This window comes from Pseudophryne corroboree, chromosome 3, assembly GCF_028390025.1.
Source record: "Pseudophryne corroboree isolate aPseCor3 chromosome 3, aPseCor3.hap2, whole genome shotgun sequence".
Lineage (NCBI taxonomy): Eukaryota > Metazoa > Chordata > Amphibia > Anura > Myobatrachidae > Pseudophryne > Pseudophryne corroboree.
In genome coordinates this window covers 47,692,518-47,715,465 of record NC_086446.1, presented here as the reverse complement: position 1 = coordinate 47,715,465, position 22,948 = coordinate 47,692,518, and the positions used below count along the sequence as shown (strand labels likewise).

Below are 22,948 nucleotides of genomic sequence, written 5' to 3'. Positions count from 1 at the left end.
GTGACTGCTGGGAATGGGACATATGATGATTGGAGAGGTGACTGCTGAGAATGGGACATTATACGGTAACACTGGGGGATGTAACTGGAGAGGTGGCTGCTGGGAATGGGGCATTATACAGTAACACCGGCGGATGTGTCCGGGTGAGGACTGGAGAGGTGACTGCTGGGAATGGGTCATTATACAGTAACACCAGCGACGTGTCTGGGTGATGACTGGAGAGGTGACTGCTGGGAATGGGGCATTATACAGTAACACCGGAGGACGTGTCTCGGTGATGATTGGTGAGGTGGCTGCTGGGAATGTGGAATTATACAGTAACACCAGGGGATGTGTCTGGGTGATGACTGGAGAGGTGACTGCTGGGAATGGGACATTATACAGTAACACCAGAGGACGTGTCTGGGTGATGACTGGAGAGGTGACTGCTGGGAATGGGGCATTATATGGTATCACTGGGGGATGTGACTGTAGAGGTGGCTGCTGGGAATGGGACATTATACAGTAACACCGGAGGACGTGTCTCGTGATGACTGGAGAGGTGACTGCTGTGAATGGGACATTGTACGGTAACACTGGGGGATGTGACTGGAGAGGTGGCTGCTGGGAATGGGGCATTATACAGTAACACCGGGGGATGTGTCCGGGTGATGACTGGTGAGGTGACTGCTGGGAATGGGGCATTATACAGTAACACCAGCGACGTGTCTGGGTGATGACTGGAGAGGTGACTGCTGGGAATGGGGCATTATACAGTAACACCAGGGGACGTGTCTGGGTGATGACTGGAGAGGTGACTGCTGGGAATGGGACATTATACAGTAACACCAGAGGATGTGTCCGGGTGATGACTGGAGAGGTGACTGCTGGGAATGGGACATTATACAGTAACACCAGGGGACGTGTCTGGGTGATGACTGGAGAGGTGACTGCTGGGAATGGGACATTATACAGTAACACCAGGGGATGTGTGCAGGTGATGACTGGAGAGGTGGCTGCTGGGAATGGGGCATTATACAGTAACACCAGGGGATGTGTCTGGGTGATGCCTGAAGAGGTGACTGCGGGGAATGGGGCATTATACAGTAACACCAGGGGATGTGTCCGGGTGATGACTGGAGAGGTGACTGCTGGGAATGGGGCATTATACAGTAACACTGGGGGATGTGTCTGGGTGATGACTGGAGAGGTGGCTGCTGGGAATGGGGCATAATACAGTAACACCAGGGGATGTGTCTGGGTGATGAGTGCTGGGAATGGGGCATTATACGGTAACACTGGGTGATGTGACTGGAGAGGTGGCTGCTGGGAATGGGACATTATACATTAACACCAGGGGACGTGTCTGGGTGATGACTGGAGAGGTGAGTGCTAGGAATGGGACATTATACAGTAACACCGGAGGACGTGTCTCGGTGATGACTGGAGAGGTGACTGCTGGGAATAGGACATTATACGGTAACACCGGAGGACGTGTAACGGTGATGACTGGTGAGGTGGCTTCTGGGAATGTGGAATTATACAGTAACACCAGGGGATGTGTCCGGGTGATGACTGGAGAGGTGACTGCTGGGAATGGGGCATTATACAGTAACACTGGGGGTGGTGTCTTGGTGATGACTGGAGAGGTGACTGCTGGGAATGGGGCATAATACAGTAACACCAGGGGATGTGTCCGGGTGATGACTGGAGAGGTGACTGCTGGGAATGGGTCATTATACAGTAACACCAGGGTACGTGTCTGGGTGATGACTGGAGAGGTGACTGCTGGGAATGGGTCATTATACAGTAACACCAGGGGATGTGTCCGGGTGATGACTGGAGAGGTGACTGCTGGGAATGGGACATTGTACAGTAACACCGGAGGACGTGTCTCGGTGATGATTGGAGAGGTGACTGCTGAGAATGGGACATTATACGGTAACACTGGGGGATGTAACTGGAGAGGTGGCTGCTGGGAATGGGGCATTATACAGTAACACCGGCGGATGTGTCCGGGTGAGGACTGGAGAGGTGACTGCTGGGAATGGGTCATTATACAGTAACACCAGCGACGTGTCTGGGTGATGACTGGAGAGGTGACTGCTGGGAATGGGGCATTATACAGTAACACCGGAGGACGTGTCTCGGTGATGATTGGTGAGGTGGCTGCTGGGAATGTGGAATTATACAGTAACACCAGGGGATGTGTCTGGGTGATGACTGGAGAGGTGACTGCTGGGAATGGGACATTATACAGTAACACCAGAGGACGTGTCTGGGTGATGACTGGAGAGGTGACTGCTGGGAATGGGGCATTATACATTAACACAAGAGGATGTGTCTGGGTGATGACTGGAGAGGTGACTGCTGGGAATGGGGCATTATATGGTATCACTGGGGGATGTGACTGTAGAGGTGGCTGCTGGGAATGGGACATTATACAGTAACACCGGAGGACGTGTCTCGTGATGACTGGAGAGGTGACTGCTGTGAATGGGACATTGTACGGTAACACTGGGGGATGTGACTGGAGAGGTGGCTGCTGGGAATGGGGCATTATACAGTAACACCGGGGGATGTGTCCGGGTGATGACTGGTGAGGTGACTGCTGGGAATGGGGCATTATACAGTAACACCAGCGACGTGTCTGGGTGATGACTGGAGAGGTGACTGCTGGGAATGGGGCATTATACAGTAACACCAGGGGACGTGTCTGGGTGATGACTGGAGAGGTGACTGCTGGGAATGGGACATTATACAGTAACACCAGAGGATGTGTCCGGGTGATGACTGGAGAGGTGACTGCTGGGAATGGGACATTATACAGTAACACCAGGGGACGTGTCTGGGTGATGACTGGAGAGGTGACTGCTGGGAATGGGACATTATACAGTAACACCAGAGGATGTGTCCGGGTGATGACTGGAGAGGTGGCTGATGGGAATGGGGCATTATACAGTAACACCAGGGGATGTGTCTGGGTGATGCCTGAAGAGGTGACTGCGGGGAATGGGGCATTATACAGTAACACCAGGGGATGTGTCCGGGTGATGACTGGAGAGGTGACTGCTGGGAATGGGGCATTATACAGTAACACTGGGGGATGTGTCTGGGTGATGACTGGAGAGGTGGCTGCTGGGAATGGGGCATAATACAGTAACACCAGGGGATGTGTCTGGGTGATGAGTGCTGGGAATGGGGCATTATACGGTAACACTGGGTGATGTGACTGGAGAGGTGGCTGCTGGGAATGGGACATTATACATTAACACCAGGGGACGTGTCTGGGTGATGACTGGAGAGGTGAGTGCTAGGAATGGGACATTATACAGTAACACCGGAGGACGTGTCTCGGTGATGACTGGAGAGGTGACTGCTGGGAATAGGACATTATACGGTAACACCGGAGGACGTGTAACGGTGATGACTGGTGAGGTGGCTTCTGGGAATGTGGAATTATACAGTAACACCAGGGGATGTGTCTGGGTGATGCCTGGAGAGGTGACTGCGGGGAATGGGGCATTATACAGTAACACCAGGGGATGTGTCCGGGTGATGACTGGAGAGGTGACTGCTGGGAATGGGGCATTATACAGTAACACTGGGGGTGGTGTCTTGGTGATGACTGGAGAGGTGACTGCTGGGAATGGGGCATAATACAGTAACACCAGGGGATGTGTCCGGGTGATGACTGGAGAGGTGACTGCTGGGAATGGGTCATTATACAGTAACACCAGGGTACGTGTCTGGGTGATGACTGGAGAGGTGACTGCTGGGAATGGGTCATTATACAGTAACACCAGGGGATGTGTCCGGGTGATGACTGGAGAGGTGACTGCTGGGAATGGGACATTGTACAGTAACACCGGAGGACGTGTCTCGGTGATGATTGGAGAGGTGACTGCTGAGAATGGGACATTATACGGTAACACTGGGGGATGTAACTGGAGAGGTGGCTGCTGGGAATGGGGCATTATACAGTAACACCGGCGGATGTGTCCGGGTGAGGACTGGAGAGGTGACTGCTGGGAATGGGTCATTATACAGTAACACCAGCGACGTGTCTGGGTGATGACTGGAGAGGTGACTGCTGGGAATGGGGCATTATACAGTAACACCGGAGGACGTGTCTCGGTGATGATTGGTGAGGTGGCTGCTGGGAATGTGGAATTATACAGTAACACCAGGGGATGTGTCTGGGTGATGACTGGAGAGGTGACTGCTGGGAATGGGACATTATACAGTAACACCAGAGGACGTGTCTGGGTGATGACTGGAGAGGTGACTGCTGGGAATGGGGCATTATACATTAACACAAGAGGATGTGTCTGGGTGATGACTGGAGAGGTGACTGCTGGGAATGGGGCATTATATGGTATCACTGGGGGATGTGACTGTAGAGGTGGCTGCTGGGAATGGGACATTATACAGTAACACCGGAGGACGTGTCTCGTGATGACTGGAGAGGTGACTGCTGTGAATGGGACATTGTACGGTAACACTGGGGGATGTGACTGGAGAGGTGGCTGCTGGGAATGGGGCATTATACAGTAACACCGGGGGATGTGTCCGGGTGATGACTGGTGAGGTGACTGCTGGGAATGGGGCATTATACAGTAACACCAGCGACGTGTCTGGGTGATGACTGGAGAGGTGACTGCTGGGAATGGGGCATTATACAGTAACACCAGGGGACGTGTCTGGGTGATGACTGGAGAGGTGACTGCTGGGAATGGGACATTATACAGTAACACCAGAGGATGTGTCCGGGTGATGACTGGAGAGGTGACTGCTGGGAATGGGACATTATACAGTAACACCAGGGGACGTGTCTGGGTGATGACTGGAGAGGTGACTGCTGGGAATGGGACATTATACAGTAACACCAGGGGATGTGTCTGGGTGATGCCTGAAGAGGTGACTGCGGGGAATGGGGCATTATACAGTAACACCAGGGGATGTGTCCGGGTGATGACTGGAGAGGTGACTGCTGGGAATGGGGCATTATACAGTAACACTGGGGGATGTGTCTGGGTGATGACTGGAGAGGTGACTGCTAGGAATGGGTCATTATACAGTAACACTCTGGGTGATGACTGGAGAGGTGACTGCTGGGAATGGGACATTATACTGTAACACCAGGGGACGTGTCTGGGTGATGACTGGAGAGGTGACTGCTGGGAATGGGGTATTATACGGTAACACTGGGGGATGTGACTGGGCGATGACTGGAGAGGTGGCTGCTGGGAATGGGGCATAATACAGTAACACCAGGGGATGTGTCTGGGTGATGAGTGCTGGGAATGGGGCATTATACGGTAACACTGGGTGATGTGACTGGAGAGGTGAGTGCTAGGAATGGGACATTATACAGTAACACCGGAGGACGTGTCTCGGTGATGACTGGAGAGGTGACTGCTGGGAATAGGACATTATACGGTAACACCGGAGGACGTGTAACGGTGATGACTGGTGAGGTGGCTTCTGGGAATGTGGAATTATACAGTAACACCAGGGGATGTGTCTGGGTGATGCCTGGAGAGGTGACTGCGGGGAATGGGGCATTATACAGTAACACCAGGGGATGTGTCCGGGTGATGACTGGAGAGGTGACTGCTGGGAATGGGGCATTATACAGTAACACTGGGGGTGGTGTCTTGGTGATGACTGGAGAGGTGACTGCTGGGAATGGGGCATAATACAGTAACACCAGGGGATGTGTCCGGGTGATGACTGGAGAGGTGACTGCTGGGAATGGGTCATTATACAGTAACACCAGGGTACGTGTCTGGGTGATGACTGGAGAGGTGACTGCTGGTAATGGGTCATTATACAGTAACACCAGGGGATGTGTCCGGGTGATGACTGGAGAGGTGACTGCTGGGAATGGGACATTGTACAGTAACACCGGAGGACGTGTCTCGGTGATGATTGGAGAGGTGACTGCTGAGAATGGGACATTATACGGTAACACTGGTGGATGTAACTGGAGAGGTGGCTGCTGGGAATGGGGCATTATACAGTAACACCGGCGGATGTGTCCGGGTGAGGACTGGAGAGGTGACTGCTGGGAATGGGTCATTATACAGTAACACCAGCGACGTGTCTGGGTGATGACTGGAGAGGTGACTGCTGGGAATGGGGCATTATACAGTAACACCGGAGGACGTGTCTCTGTGATGATTGGTGAGGTGGCTGCTGGGAATGTGGAATTATACAGTAACACCAGGGGATGTGTCTGGGTGATGACTGGAGAGGTGACTGCTGGGAATGGGACATTATACAGTAACACCAGAGGACGTGTCTGGGTGATGACTGGAGAGGTGACTGCTGGGAATGGGGCATTGTACATTAACACAAGAGGATGTGTCTGGGTGATGACTGGAGAGGTGACTGCTGGGAATGGGGCATTATATGGTATCACTGGGGGATGTGACTGTAGAGGTGGCTGCTGGGAATGGGACATTATACAGTAACACCGGAGGACGTGTCTCGTGATGACTGGAGAGGTGACTGCTGTGAATGGGACCTTGTACGGTAACACTGGGGGATGTGACTGGAGAGGTGGCTGCTGGGAATGGGGCATTATACAGTAACACCGGGGGATGTGTCCGGGTGATGACTGGTGAGGTGACTGCTGGGAATGGGGCATTATACAGTAACACCAGCGACGTGTCTGGGTGATGACTGGAGAGGTGACTGCTGGGAATGGGGCATTATACAGTAACACCAGGGGACGTGTCTGGGTGATGACTGGAGAGGTGACTGCTGGGAATGGGACATTATACAGTAACACCAGAGGATGTGTCCGGGTGATGACTGGAGAGGTGACTGCTGGGAATGGGACATTATACAGTAACACCAGGGGACGTGTCTGGGTGATGACTGGAGAGGTGACTGCTGGGAATGGGACATTATACAGTAACACCAGGGGATGTGTCCGGGTGATGACTGGAGAGGTGGCTGCTGGGAATGGGGCATTATACAGTAACACCAGGGGATGTGTCTGGGTGATGCCTGAAGAGGTGACTGCGGGGAATGGGGCATTATACAGTAACACCAGGGGATGTGTCCGGGTGATGACTGGAGAGGTGACTGCTGGGAATGGGGCATTATACAGTAACACTGGGGGATGTGTCTGGGTGATGACTGGAGAGGTGACTGCTAGGAATGGGTCATTATACAGTAACACTCTGGGTGATGACTGGAGAGGTGACTGCTGGGAATGGGTCATTATACAGTAACACCAGGGGACGTGTCTGGGTGATGACTGGAGAGGTGACTGCTGGGAATGGGGTATTATACGGTAACACTGGGGGATGTGACTGGGCGATGACTGGAGAGGTGGCTGCTGGGAATGGGGCATAATACAGTAACACCAGGGGATGTGTCTGGGTGATGAGTGCTGGGAATGGGGCATTATACGGTAACACTGGGTGATGTGACTGGAGAGGTGAGTGCTAGGAATGGGACATTATACAGTAACACCGGAGGACGTGTCTCGGTGATGACTGGAGAGGTGACTGCTGGGAATAGGACATTATACGGTAACACCGGAGGACGTGTAACGGTGATGACTGGTGAGGTGGCTTCTGGGAATGTGGAATTATACAGTAACACCAGGGGATGTGTCTGGGTGATGCCTGGAGAGGTGACTGCGGGGAATGGGGCATTATACAGTAACACCAGGGGATGTGTCCGGGTGATGACTGGAGAGGTGACTGCTGGGAATGGGGCATTATACAGTAACACTGGGGGTGGTGTCTTGGTGATGACTGGAGAGGTGACTGCTGGGAATGGGGCATAATACAGTAACACCAGGGGATGTGTCCGGGTGATGACTGGAGAGGTGACTGCTGGGAATGGGTCATTATACAGTAACACCAGGGTACGTGTCTGGGTGATGACTGGAGAGGTGACTGCTGGTAATGGGTCATTATACAGTAACACCAGGGGATGTGTCCGGGTGATGACTGGAGAGGTGACTGCTGGGAATGGGACATTGTACAGTAACACCGGAGGACGTGTCTCGGTGATGATTGGAGAGGTGACTGCTGAGAATGGGACATTATACGGTAACACTGGGGGATGTAACTGGAGAGGTGGCTGCTGGGAATGGGGCATTATACAGTAACACCGGCGGATGTGTCCGGGTGAGGACTGGAGAGGTGACTGCTGGGAATGGGTCATTATACAGTAACACCAGCGACGTGTCTGGGTGATGACTGGAGAGGTGACTGCTGGGAATGGGGCATTATACAGTAACACCGGAGGACGTGTCTCTGTGATGATTGGTGAGGTGGCTGCTGGGAATGTGGAATTATACAGTAACACCAGGGGATGTGTCTGGGTGATGACTGGAGAGGTGACTGCTGGGAATGGGACATTATACAGTAACACCAGAGGACGTGTCTGGGTGATGACTGGAGAGGTGACTGCTGGGAATGGGGCATTATACATTAACACAAGAGGATGTGTCTGGGTGATGACTGGAGAGGTGACTGCTGGGAATGGGGCATTATATGGTATCACTGGGGGATGTGACTGTAGAGGTGGCTGCTTGGAAAGGGACATTATACAGTAACACCGGAGGACGTGTCTCGTGATGACTGGAGAGGTGACTGCTGTGAATGGGACATTGTACGGTAACACTGGGGGATGTGACTGGAGAGGTGGCTGCTGGGAATGGGGCATTATACAGTAACACCAGGGGATGTGTCTGGGTGATGACTGGAGAGGTGACTGCTGGGAATGGGGCATTATACAGTAACACCAGGGGACGTGTCTGGGTGATGACTGGAGAGGTGACTGCTGGGAATGGGACATTATACAGTAACACCAGAGGATGTGTCCGGGTGATGACTGGAGAGGTGACTGCTGGGAATGGGACATTATACAGTAACACCAGGGGACGTGTCTGGGTGATGACTGGAGAGGTGACTGCTGGGAATGGGACATTATACAGTAACACCAGGGGATGTGTCCGGGTGATGACTGGAGAGGTGACTGCTGGGAATGGGGCATTATACAGTAACACTGGGGGATGTGACTGGAGAGGTGGCTGCTGGGAATGGGGCATTATACAGTAACACCAGGGGATGTGTCTGGGTGATGCCTGAAGAGGTGACTGCGGGGAATGGGGCATTATACAGTAACACCAGGGGATGTGTCCGGGTGATGACTGGAGAGGTGACTGCTGGGAATGGGGCATTATACAGTAACACTGGGGGATGTGTCTGGGTGATGACTGGAGAGGTGACTGCTAGGAATGGGTCATTATACAGTAACACTCTGGGTGATGACTGGAGAGGTGACTGCTGGGAATGGGTCATTATACAGTAACACCAGGGGACGTGTCTGGGTGATGACTGGAGAGGTGACTGCTGGGAATGGGGTATTATACGGTAACACTGGGGGATGTGACTGGGCGATAACTGGAGAGGTGGCTGCTGGGAATGGGGCATAATACAGTAACACCAGGGGATGTGTCTGGGTGATGAGTGCTGGGAATGGGGCATTATACGGTAACACTGGGGGATGTGACTGGAGAGGTGGCTGCTGGGAATGGGACATTATACAGTAACAACAGGGGACATGTCTGGGTGATGACTGGAGAGGTGAGTGCTAGGAATGGGACATTATACAGTAACACCGGAGGACGTGTCTCGGTGATGACTGGAGAGGTGACTGCTGGGAATAGGACATTATACGGTAACACTGGGGGATGTGACTGGAGGGGTGGCTGCTGGGAATGGGGCATTATACAGTAACACCAGGGGATGTTTCCGGGTGATGACTGGAGAGGTGACTGCTGGGAATGGGGCATTATACAGTAACACCGGGGGATGTGTCTCGGTGATGACTGGTGAGGTGGCTTCTGGGAATGTGGAATTATACAGTAACACCAGGGGACGTGTCTGGGTGATGACTGGAGAGGTGACTGCTGGGAATGGGTCATTATACAGTAACACCAGGGGATGTCTCTGGGTGATGACTGGAGAGATGACTGCTGTGAATGGGACATTATACAGTAACACCAGGGGATGTCTCTGGGTGATGCCTGGAGAGGTGACTGCGGGGAATGGGGCATTATACAGTAACACTGGGGGTGGTGTCTTGGTGATGACTGGAGAGGTGACTGCTGGGAATGGGGCATAATACAGTAACACCAGGGGATGTGTCCGGGTGATGACTGGAGAGGTGACTGCTGGGAATGGGTCATTATACAGTAACACCAGGGTACGTGTCTGGGTGATGACTGGAGAGGTGACTGCTGGGAATGGGTCATTATACAGTAACACCAGGGGATGTGTCCGGGTGATGACTGGAGAGGTGACTGCTGGGAATGGGACATTGTACAGTAACACCGGAGGACGTGTCTCGGTGATGATTGGAGAGGTGACTGCTGAGAATGGGACATTATACGGTAACACTGGGGGATGTAACTGGAGAGGTGGCTGCTAGGAATGGGGCATTATACAGTAACACCGGCGGATGTGTCCGGGTGAGGACTGGAGAGGTGACTGCTGGGAATGGGTCATTATACAGTAACACCAGCGACGTGTCTGGGTGATGACTGGAGAGGTGACTGCTGGGAATGGGGCATTATACAGTAACACCGGAGGACGTGTCTCGGTGATGATTGGTGAGGTGGCTGCTGGGAATGTGGAATTATACAGTAACACCAGGGGAGGTGTCTGGGTGATGACTGGAGAGGTGACTGCTGGGAATGGGACATTATACAGTAACACCAGAGGACGTGTCTGGGTGATGACTGGAGAGGTGACTGCTGGGAATGGGGCATTATACATTAACACAAGAGGATGTGTCTGGGTGATGACTGGAGAGGTGACTGCTGGGAATGGGGCATTATATGGTATCACTGGGGGATGTGACTGTAGAGGTGGCTGCTGGGAATGGGACATTATACAGTAACACCGGAGGACGTGTCTCGTGATGACTGGAGAGGTGACTGCTGTGAATGGGACATTGTACGGTAACACTGGGGGATGTGACTGGAGAGGTGGCTGCTGGGAATGGGGCATTATACAGTAACACCGGGGGATGTGTCCGGGTGATGACTGGTGAGGTGACTGCTGGGAATGGGGCATTATACAGTAACACCAGGTGATGTGTCTGGGTGATGACTGGAGAGGTGACTGCTGGGAATGGGGCATTATACAGTAACACCAGGGGACGTGTCTGGGTGATGACTGGAGAGGTGACTGCTGGGAATGGGACATTATACAGTAACACCAGAGGATGTGTCCGGGTGATGACTGGAGAGGTGACTGCTGGGAATGGGACATTATACAGTAACACCAGGGGACATGTCTGGGTGATGACTGGAGAGGTGACTGCTGGGAATGGGACATTATACAGTAACACCAGGGGATGTGTCCGGGTGATGACTGGAGAGGTGACTGCTGGGAATGGGGCATTATACAGTAACACTGGGGGATGTGACTGGAGAGGTGGCTGCTGGGAATGGGGCATTATACAGTAACACCAGGTGATGTGTCTGGGTGATGCCTGAAGAGGTGACTGCGGGGAATGGGGCATTATACAGTAACACCAGGGGATGTGTCCGGGTGATGACTGGAGAGGTGACTGCTGGGAATGGGGCATTATACAGTAACACTGGGGGATGTGTCTGGGTGATGACTGGAGAGGTGACTGCTGGGAATGGGGCATTATACAGTAACACCAGGGGACGTGTCTGGGTGATGACTGGAGAGGTGACTGCTAGGAATGGGTCATTATACAGTAACACTCTGGGTGATGACTGGAGAGGTGACTGCTGGGAATGGGTCATTATACAGTAACACCAGGGGACGTGTCTGGGTGATGACTGGAGAGGTGACTGCTGGGAATGGGGCATTATACGGTAACACTGGGGGATGTGACTGGAGAGGTGGCTGCTGGGAATGGGACATTATACAGTAACACCAGGGGACGTGTCTGGGTGATGACTGGAGAGGTGAGTGCTAGGAATGGGACATTATACAGTAACACCGGAGGACGTGTCTCGGTGATGACTGGAGAGGTGACTGCTGGGAATAGGACATTATACGGTAACACTGGGGGATGTGACTGGAGAGGTGGCTGCTGGGAATGGGGCATTATACAGTAACACCAGGGGATGTTTCCGGGTGATGACTGGAGAGGTGACTGCTGGGAATGGGTCATTATACAGTAACACCAGGGGATGTCTCTGGGTGATGACTGGAGAGGTGACTGCTGTGAATGGGACATTATACAGTAACACCAGGGGACGTGTCTGGGTGATGACTGGAGAGGTGACTGCTGGGAAAGAGACATTATACAGTAACACCAGGGGACGTGTCTGGGTGATGACTGGAGAGGTGACTGCTGGGAATGGGGCATTATACAGTAACACCAGGGGACGTGTCTGGGTGATGACTGGAGAGGTGACTGCTGGGAATGGGGCATTATACAGTGACACCAGGGGACGTGTCTGGGTGATGACTGGAGAGGTGACTGCTGGGAATGGGGCATTATACAGTTACACCAGGGGACGTGTCTGAGTGATGACTGGAGAGGTGACTGCTGGGAAAGGGACATTATACAGTAACACCAGGGGGATGTGTCTGGGTGATGACTGGAGAGGTGACTGGTGGGAATGGGGTATTATACGGTAACACTGGGGGATATGAGTGGAAAGGTGACTGCTGTGAATGGGACATTATACAGTAACACCAGGGGACGTGTCTGGGTGATGACTGGAGAGGTGACTGCTGGGAAAGAGACATTATACAGTAACACCAGGGGACGTGTCGGGGTGATGACTGGAGAGGTGACTGCTGGGAATGGGGCATTATACAGTAACACCAAGGGACGTGTCTGGGTGATGACTGGAGAGGTGACTGCTGGGAATGGGGCATTATACAGTAACACCAAGGGACGTGTCTGGGTGATGACTTGAGAGGTGACTGCTGGGAATGGGACATTATACAGTAACACCAGGGGACGTGTCTGGGTGATGACTGGAGAGGTGACTGCTGGGAAAGAGACATTATACAGTAACACCAGGGGATGTGTCTGGGTGATGACTGGAGAGGTGACTGCTGGGAATGGGGCATTATACAGTAACACCAGGGGATGTGTCTGGGTGATGACTGGAGAGGTGACTGCTGGGAATGGGGCATTATACAGTAACACTGGAGGACGTGTAACTGTGATGACTGGTGAGGTGGCTTCTGGGAATGTGGAATTATACAGTAACACCAGGGGATGTGTCTGGGTGATGCCTGGAGAGGTGACTGCGGTGAATGGGGCATTATACAGTAACACCAGGGGATGTGTCCGGGTGATGACTGGAGAGGTGACTGCTGGGAATGGGGCATTATACAGTAACACTGGGGGTGGTGTCTTGGTGATGACTGGAGAGGTGACTGCTGGGAATGGGGCATAATACAGTAACACGAGGGGATGTGTCAGGGTGATGACTGGAGAGGTGACTGCTGGGAATGGGTCATTATACAGTAACACCAGGGTACGTGTCTGGGTGATGACTGGAGAGGTGACTGCTGGGAATGGGTCATTATACAGTAACACCAGGGGATGTGTCCGGGTGATGACTGGAGAGGTGACTGCTGGGAATGGGACATTATACGGTAACACTGGGGGATGTAACTGGAGAGGTGGCTGCTGGGAATGGGGCATTATACAGTAACAGCGGCGGATGTGTCCGGGTGAGGACTGGAGAGGTGACTGCTGGGAATGGGTCATTATACAGTAACACCAGCGACGTGTCTGGGTGATGACTGGAGAGGTGACTGCTGGGAATGGGGCATTATACAGTAACACCGGAGGACGTGTCTCGGTGATGATTGGTGAGGTGGCTGCTGGGAATGTGGAATTATACAGTAACACCAGGGGATGTGTCTGGGTGATGACTGGAGAGGTGACTGCTGGGAATGGGACATTATACAGTAACACCAGAGGACGTGTCTGGGTGATGACTGGAGAGGTGACTGCTGGGAATGGGACATTATACAGTAACACCGGAGGACGTGTCTCGGTGATGACTGGAGAGGTGACTGCTGGGAATAGGACATTATACGGTAACACTGGGGGATGTGACTGGAGAGGTGGCTGCTGGGAATGGGGCATTATACAGTGACACCAGGGGACGTGTCTGGGTGATGACTGGAGAGGTGACTGCTGGGAATGGGGCATTATACAGTTACACCAGGGGACGTGTCTGGGTGATGACTGGAGAGGTGACTGCTGGGAAAGTGACATTATACAGTAACACCAGGGGGATGTGTCTGGGTGATGACTGGAGAGGTGACTGGTGGGAATGGGGTATTATACGGTAACACTGGGGGATATGAGTGGAAAGGTGACTGCTGTGAATGGGACATTATACAGTAACACCAGGGGACGTGTCTGGGTGATGACTGGAGAGGTGACTGCTGGGAAAGAGACATTATACAGTAACACCAGGGGGCGTGTCTGGGTGATGACTGGAGAGGTGACTGCTGGGAATGGGGCATTATACAGTAACACCAAGGGACGTGTCTGGGTGATGACTGGAGAGGTGACTGCTGGGAATGGGGCATTATACAGTAACACCAAGGGACGTGTCTGGGTGATGACTTGAGAGGTGACTGCTGGGAATGGGACATTATACAGTAACACCAGGGGACGTGTCTGGGTGATGACTGGAGAGGTGACTGCTGGGAAAGAGACATTATACAGTAACACCAGGGGATGTGTCTGGGTGATGACTGGAGAGGTGACTGCTGGGAATGGGGCATTATACAGTAACACCAGGGGATGTGTCTGGGTGATGACTGGAGAGGTGACTGCTGGGAATGGGACATTATACAGTAACACCAGAGGACGTGTCTGGGTGATGACTGGAGAGGTGACTGCTGGGAATGGGACATTATACAGTAACACCGGAGGACGTGTCTCGGTGATGACTGGAGAGGTGACTGCTGGGAATAGGACATTATACGGTAACACTGGGGGATGTGACTGGAGAGGTGGCTGCTGGGAATGGGGCATTATACAGTAACACCAGGGGATGTTTCCGGGTGATGACTGGAGAGGTGACTGCTGGGAATGGGGCATTATACAGTAACACCAGGGGATGTGTCTCGGTGATGACTGGTGAGGTGGCTTCTGGGAATGTGGAATTATACAGTAACACCAGGGGATGTGTCCGGGTGATGACTGGAGAGGTGACTGCTGGGAATGGGTCATTATACAGTAACACCAGGGGACGTGTCTGGGTGATGACTGGAGAGGTGACTGCTGGGAATGGGTCATTATACAGTAACACCAGGGGATGTGTCCGGGTGATGACTGGAGAGGTGACTGCTGGGAATGGGACATTGTACAGTAACACCGGAGGACGTGTCTCGGTGATGATTGGAGAGGTGACTGCTGAGAATGGGACATTATACGGTAACACTGGGGGATGTAACTGGAGAGGTGGCTGCTGGGAATGGGGCATTATACAGTAACACCGGCGGATGTGTCCGGGTGATGACTGGAGAGGTGACTGCTGGGAATGGGTCATTATACAGTAACACCAGGGGATGTGTCTGGGTGATGACTGGAGAGATGACTGCTGGGAATGGGACATTATACAGTAACACCAGAGGACGTGTCTGGGTGATGACTGGAGAGGTGACTGCTGGGAATGGGGCATTATACATTAACACAAGAGGATGTGTCTGGGTGATGACTGGAGAGGTGACTGCTGGGAATGGGGCATTATATGGTATCACTGGGGGATGTGACTGTAGAGGTGGCTGCTGGGAATGGGACATTATACAGTAACACCGGAGGACGTGTCTCGTGATGACTGGAGAGGTGACTGCTGGGAATGGGACATTGTACGGTAACACTGGGGGATGTGACTGGAGAGGTGGCTGCTGGGAATGGGGCATTATACAGTAACACCGGGGGATATGTCCTGGTGATGACTGGAGAGGTGACTGCTGGGAATGGGGCATTATACAGTAACACCAGGGGATGTGTCTGATTGATGACTGGAGAGGTGACTGCTGGGAATGCGTCATTATACAGTAACACCCGAGGACGTGTCTCGGTGATGACTGGAGAGGTGGCTGCTGGGAATGGGTCATTATACAGTAACACCAGGGGATGTGTCCGGGTGATGACTTGAGAGGTGACTGCTGGGAATGGGACATTATACAGTAACACCAGGGGACGTGTCTGATTGATGACTGGAGAGGTGACTGCTGGGAATGGGACATTATACAGTAACACCAGGGGATGTGTCCGGGTGATGACTGGAGAGGTGACTGCTGGGAATGGGGCATTATACAGTAACACTGGGGGATGTGACTGGAGAGGTGGCTGCTGGGAATGGGGCATTATACAGTTACACCAGGGGATGTGTCTGGGTGATGACTTGAGAGGTGACTGCTGGGAATGGGGCATTATACAGTAACACCGGAGGACGTGTCTCGGTGATGACTGGTGAGGTGGCTTCTGGGAATGGGGCATTATACAGTAACACCGGCGGATGTGTCCGGGTGATGACTGGAGAGGTGACTGCTGGGAATGGGTCATTATACAGTAACACCAGGGGACGTGTCTGGGTGATGACTGGAGAGGTGACTGCTGGGAATGGGGCATTATACAGTAACACCGGAGGACGTGTCTCGGTGATGATTGGTGAGGTGGCTGCTGGGAATGTGGAATTATACAGTAACACCAGGGGATGTGTCTGGGTGATGACTGGAGAGGTGACTGCTGGGAATGGGACATTATACAGTAACACCAGAGGACGTGTCTGGGTGATGACTGGAGAGGTGACTGCTGGGAATGGGGCATTATGCATTAACACAAGAGGATGTGTCTGGGTGATGACTGGAGAGGTGACTGCTGGGAATGGGGCATTATATGGTATCACTGGGGGATGCGACTGTAGAGGTGGCTGCTGGGAATGGGACATTATACAGTAACACCGGAGGACGTGTCTCGTGATGACTGGAGAGGTGACTGCTGTGAATGGGACATTGTACGGTAACACTGGGGGATGTGACTGGAGAGGTGGCTGCTGGGAATGGGGCATTATACAGTAACACCGGGGGATGTGTCCGGGTGATGACTGGATATGTGACTGCTGGGAATGGGGCATTATACAGTAACACCAGGGGATGTGTCTGGGTGATGACTGGAGAGGTGACTGCTGGGAATGGGGCATTATACAGTAACACCGGAGGACGTGTCTCGGTGATGACTGGAGAGGTGGCTGCTGGGAATGGGTCATTATACAGTAACACCAGGGGATGTGTCCGGGTGATGACTTGAGAGGTGACTGCTGGGAATGGGACATTATACAGTAACACCAGGGGACGTGTCTGTGTGATGACTGGAGAGGTGACTGCTGGGAATGGGACATTATACAGTAACACCAGGGGATGTGTCCGGGTGATGACTGGAGAGGTGACTGCTGGGAATGGGGCATTATACAGTAACACTGGGGGATGTGACTGGAGAGGTGGCTGCTGGGAATGGGGCATTATACAGTAACACCAGGGGATGTGTCTGGGTGATGCCTGGAGAGGTGACTGCGGGGAATGGGGCATTATACGGTAACACCAGGGGATGTGTCCGGGTGATGACTGGAGAGGTGACTGCTGGGAATGGGGCATTATACAGTAACACTGGGGGATGTGACTGGAGAGGTGGCTGCTGGGAATGGGGCATTATACAGTAACACCGAAGGACGTGTCGGGGTTATGACTGGAGAGGTGACTGTGGGGAATGGGGCATTATACAGTAACACCAGGGGGTGTGTCTGGGTGATGACTGGAGAGGTGACTGCTGGGAATGGGGCATTATACAGTAACACTGGGGGATGTGACTGGAGAGGTGACTGCTGGGAATGGGACATTATACAGTAACACCAGGGGATGTGTCCGGGTGATGACTGGAGAGGTGACTGCTGGGAATGGGTCATTATACAGTAACACCAGGGGACGTGTCTGGGTGATGACTGGAGAGGTGACTGCTGGGAATGGGTCATTATACAGTAACACCAGGGGATGTGTCCGGGTGATGACTGGAGAGGTGACTGCTGGGAATGGGACATTGTACAGTAACACCGGAGGACGTGTCTCGGTGATGATTGGAGAGGTGACTGCTGAGAATGGGACATTATACGGTAACACTGGGGGATGTAACTGGAGAGGTGGCTGCTGGGAATGGGGCATTATACAGTAACACCGGCGGATGTGTCCGGGTGATGACTGGAGAGGTGACTGCTGGGAATGGGTCATTATACAGTAACACCAGGGGATGTGTCTGGGTGATGACTGGAGAGATGACTGCTGGGAATGGGACATTATACAGTAACACCAGAGGACGTGTCTGGGTGATGACTGGAGAGGTGACTGCTGGGAATGGGGCATTATACATTAACACAAGAGGATGTGTCTGGGTGATGACTGGAGAGGTGACTGCTGGGAATGGGGCATTATATGGTATCACTGGGGGATGTGACTGTAGAGGTGGCTGCTGGGAATGGGACATTATACAGTAACACCGGAGGACGTGTCTCGTGATGACTGGAGAGGTGACTGCTGGGAATGGGACATTGTACGGTAACACTGGGGGATGTGACTGGAGAGGTGGCTGCTGGGAATGGGGCATTATACAGTAACACCGGGGGATATGTCCTGGTGATGACTGGAGAGGTGACTGCTGGGAATGGGGCATTATACAGTAACACCAGGGGATGTGTCTGATTGATGACTGGAGAGGTGACTGCTGGGAATGCGTCATTATACAGTAACACCGGAGGACGTGTCTCGGTGATGACTGGAGAGGTGGCTGCTGGGAATGGGTCATTATACAGTAACACCAGGGGATGTGTCCGGGTGATGACTTGAGAGGTGACTGCTGGGAATGGGACATTATACAGTAACACCAGGGGACGTGTCTGATTGATGACTGGAGAGGTGACTGCTGGGAATGGGACATTATACAGTAACACCAGGGGATGTGTCCGGGTGATGACTGGAGAGGTGACTGCTGGGAATGGGGCATTATACAGTAACACTGGGGGATGTGACTGGAGAGGTGGCTGCTGGGAATGGGGCATTATACAGTTACACCAGGGGATGTGTCTGGGTGATGACTTGAGAGGTGACTGCTGGGAATGGGGCATTATACAGTAACACCGGAGGACGTGTCTCGGTGATGACTGGTGAGGTGGCTTCTGGGAATGGGGCATTATACAGTAACACCGGCGGATGTGTCCGGGTGATGACTGGAGAGGTGACTGCTGGGAATGGGTCATTATACAGTAACACCAGGGGACGTGTCTGGGTGATGACTGGAGAGGTGACTGCTGGGAATGGGGCATTATACAGTAACACCGGAGGACGTGTCTCGGTGATGATTGGTGAGGTGGCTGCTGGGAATGTGGAATTATACAGTAACACCAGGGGATGTGTCTGGGTGATGACTGGAGAGGTGACTGCTGGGAATGGGACATTATACAGTAACACCAGAGGACGTGTCTGGGTGATGACTGGAGAGGTGACTGCTGGGAATGGGGCATTATGCATTAACACAAGAGGATGTGTCTGGGTGATGACTGGAGAGGTGACTGCTGGGAATGGGGCATTATATGGTATCACTGGGGGATGCGACTGTAGAGGTGGCTGCTGGGAATGGGACATTATACAGTAACACCGGAGGACGTGTCTCGTGATGACTGGAGAGGTGACTGCTGTGAATGGGACATTGTACGGTAACACTGGGGGATGTGACTGGAGAGGTGGCTGCTGGGAATGGGGCATTATACAGTAACACCGGGGGATGTGTCCGGGTGATGACTGGATATGTGACTGCTGGGAATGGGGCATTATACAGTAACACCAGGGGATGTGTCTGGGTGATGACTGGAGAGGTGACTGCTGGGAATGGGGCATTATACAGTAACACCGGAGGACGTGTCTCGGTGATGACTGGAGAGGTGGCTGCTGGGAATGGGTCATTATACAGTAACACCAGGGGATGTGTCCGGGTGATGACTTGAGAGGTGACTGCTGGGAATGGGACATTATACAGTAACACCAGGGGACGTGTCTGGGTGATGACTGGAGAGGTGACTGCTGGGAATGGGACATTATACAGTAACACCAGGGGATGTGTCCGGGTGATGACTGGAGAGGTGACTGCTGGGAATGGGGCATTATACAGTAACACTGGGGGATGTGACTGGAGAGGTGGCTGCTGGGAATGGGGCATTATACAGTAACACCAGGGGATGTGTCTGGGTGATGCCTGGAGAGGTGACTGCGGGGAATGGGGCATTATACGGTAACACCAGGGGATGTGTCCGGGTGATGACTGGAGAGGTGACTGCTGGGAATGGGGCATTATACAGTAACACTGGGGGATGTGACTGGAGAGGTGGCTGCTGGGAATGGGGCATTATACAGTAACACCGAAGGACGTGTCGGGGTTATGACTGGAGAGGTGACTGCGGGGAATGGGGCATTATACAGTAACACCAGGGGGTGTGTCTGGGTGATGACTGGAGAGGTGACTGCTGGGAATGGGGCATTATACAGTAACACTGGGGGATGTGACTGGAGAGGTGACTGCTGGGAATGGGACATTATACAGTAACACCAGAGGATGTGTCTGGGTGATGACTGGAGAGGTGACTGCTGGGAAAGGGACATTATACAGTAACACCAGGGGACGTGTCTGGGTGATGACTGGAGAGGTGACTGCTGGGAATGGGTCATTATACAGTAACACCAGGGGACGTGTCTGGGTGATGACTGGAGAGGTGACTGCTGGGAATGGGACATTATACAGCAGTGATCGTGCTGAGCCCCCAAAAAAGGGGGTCCCAGGGACCCCTCACTGTTAAAAAATTGGGGTCCTACCGGTCCTTTTCTGGGTCCCATCGGAATGAAGGTTCTTATTAATCTTAATCTTGTTGCAAGGTGGGGGAATGGGGTGACAATGCTGCTGGGGTGTGTGGCATGCAGGACACCCTGCACCAGAGCTGTAACTAGACATTTTGGTGCCCCTTGGCAGAAAGTGAATTGGTTCTCCACCTCCCACAACCTGAAATATAGGCAATGCGCCCCGAAGGCATTTGCCAAAAAATTAGGGTTGTGGCGTAATGGAGAAGGGGCGTGGCCACATAATAGTACCAATTCACATTATACCACACAGTAGTGCTGCTTATACACATTGCACCAGGTAGAACCTCCTATACACACTGCGCCAGATAGAGCACGTTACACACACTGCGCCAGGTAGAGCACGTTATACACACTGCGCCAGGTAGGGCACGTTATACACACTGCGCCAGGTAGAGCACGTTGTACACACTGCGCCAGGCAGGGCACGTTATACACACTGCGCCAGGCAGAGCACGTTATACACACTGCGCCAGGTAGAGCATGTTATACACATTGCGCCAAGTAGAGGGGCAGAGATATAGGGGTGTGAGGAGGTAACACTGGGCTGAGTTGGGGAGGGGAATCAGTGTGTCTGGACTGACAGGGTGGTTCTAGATGGTAGGGCAGTGAGATAACACAGTGGGCTGTTTGGGGAGGGAAGGTGTAAACACTGGGCTGGCAGGGTCAGTAATGGTGGGGGACACTGGGCTGGCAGACGCTGTTAAGGCAGCATTGGCCTGCTGCTGTTCAGTTTCTGCCTGGCCCCGCACACTGGCTCAGCTAAATTACCTCTGCACTGCCAGCTCTGTGCAGGGATCTGTTCCCAGGTGGTGGGTCCGGCTTGCTTCATCACTCTGCTGGGTGATGTCATCTGGCGGCGGCTCCGGCACCTCCCGTATCATCTGTAATCTTGCGGACTGCCCCCCCCCCCCTTCCTCTCCCCTCCCGTGGACTAGTGCAGCCAGGGAGAGGGTGACAAGTGTGGAGCAAGCTCCGGAGCGCTGTGCTGCATCTTCCCGTGGCATGACGATAACAGCTCCCTCAGTCCTCTCAGCGTGTTACACCGACTCCTGGCACCGCCATCTTCCTGCCCAGCAGCAGCCGCCGCTGACTTCTGACCAATAACGTCAGAGAAAAGTCAGCTAGTGACCAATCAAGCGCCAGAGAGCAATTCCAACGGTGCGCATCCCCGGGGACCCGCCCATTCTTAAAAAGTGAGTCCCCAGTCCTCATTTTGGGGTAAAAAACGCACACTGCAGGTGGAGTGGCCTGTGGTGTCCTGTTGTTATTATTATTATTATTATTATTATTATTATTATTATACAGGGGGAGCAGCCTGTGGTGTTCTGTTATTATTATTATTATTATTATTATTATTTTCTCTATCGTCCTAGTGGATGCTGGGGTTCCTGAAAGGACCATGGGGAATAGCGGCTCCGCAGGAGACAGGGCACAAAAAGTAAAGCTTTAGGATCAGGTGGTGTGCACTGGCTCCTCCCCCTATGACCCTCCTCCAAGCCTCAGTTAGATTTTTGTGCCCGGCCGAGAAGGGTGCAATCTAGGTGGCTCTCCTGAGCTGCTTAGAATAAAAGTTTAGTTAGGTTTTTTATTTTCAGTGAGTCCTGCTGGCAACAGGCTCACTGCATCGTGGGACTAAGGGGAGAAGAAACGGACTCACCTGAGTGCAGAGTGGATCGTGTTTCTTAGGCTACTGGACACTAGCTCCAGAGGGACGATCACAGGTTCAGCCTGGATGGGTCACCGGAGCCGTGCCGCCGTCCCCCTTACAGAGCCAGAAGAGACGAAGAGGTCCGGTGAAATCGGCGGCAGAAGACATCCTGTCTTCAGACTAAGGTAGCGCACAGCACCGCAGCTGTGCGCCATTGCTCTCAGCACACTTCACACTCCGGTCACTGAGGGTGCAGGGCGCTGGGGGGGGAGCGCCCTGAGACGCAATATAACGGAATACCTTAGGTGGCAAAACAGAATACATCACATATAGCTCCTGGGCTATATGGATG

At 52.9% G+C, this 22,948-nt stretch overlaps 2 protein-coding genes across 2 annotated transcripts in view; both read left to right on the top strand.

Moving 5' to 3' along the window:
* The window catches only part of LOC135057146 (oocyte zinc finger protein XlCOF6-like), a gene marked incomplete at its 5' end in the record, with an annotated part of 352,699 nt that overhangs the window by 277,220 nt on the left and 52,531 nt on the right, over positions 1-22,948 (top strand). Inside the window, one exon of the mRNA XM_063963044.1 lies at positions 22,529-22,542. Within this exon, the coding sequence (XP_063819114.1) occupies positions 22,529-22,542 (14 nt within the window). The remainder of the gene's footprint in view (positions 1-22,528; positions 22,543-22,948) is intronic.
* The window catches only part of LOC135054688 (gastrula zinc finger protein XlCGF53.1-like), a 159,523-nt gene that overhangs the window by 91,639 nt on the left and 44,936 nt on the right, over positions 1-22,948 (top strand). The window lies entirely within an intron of this gene.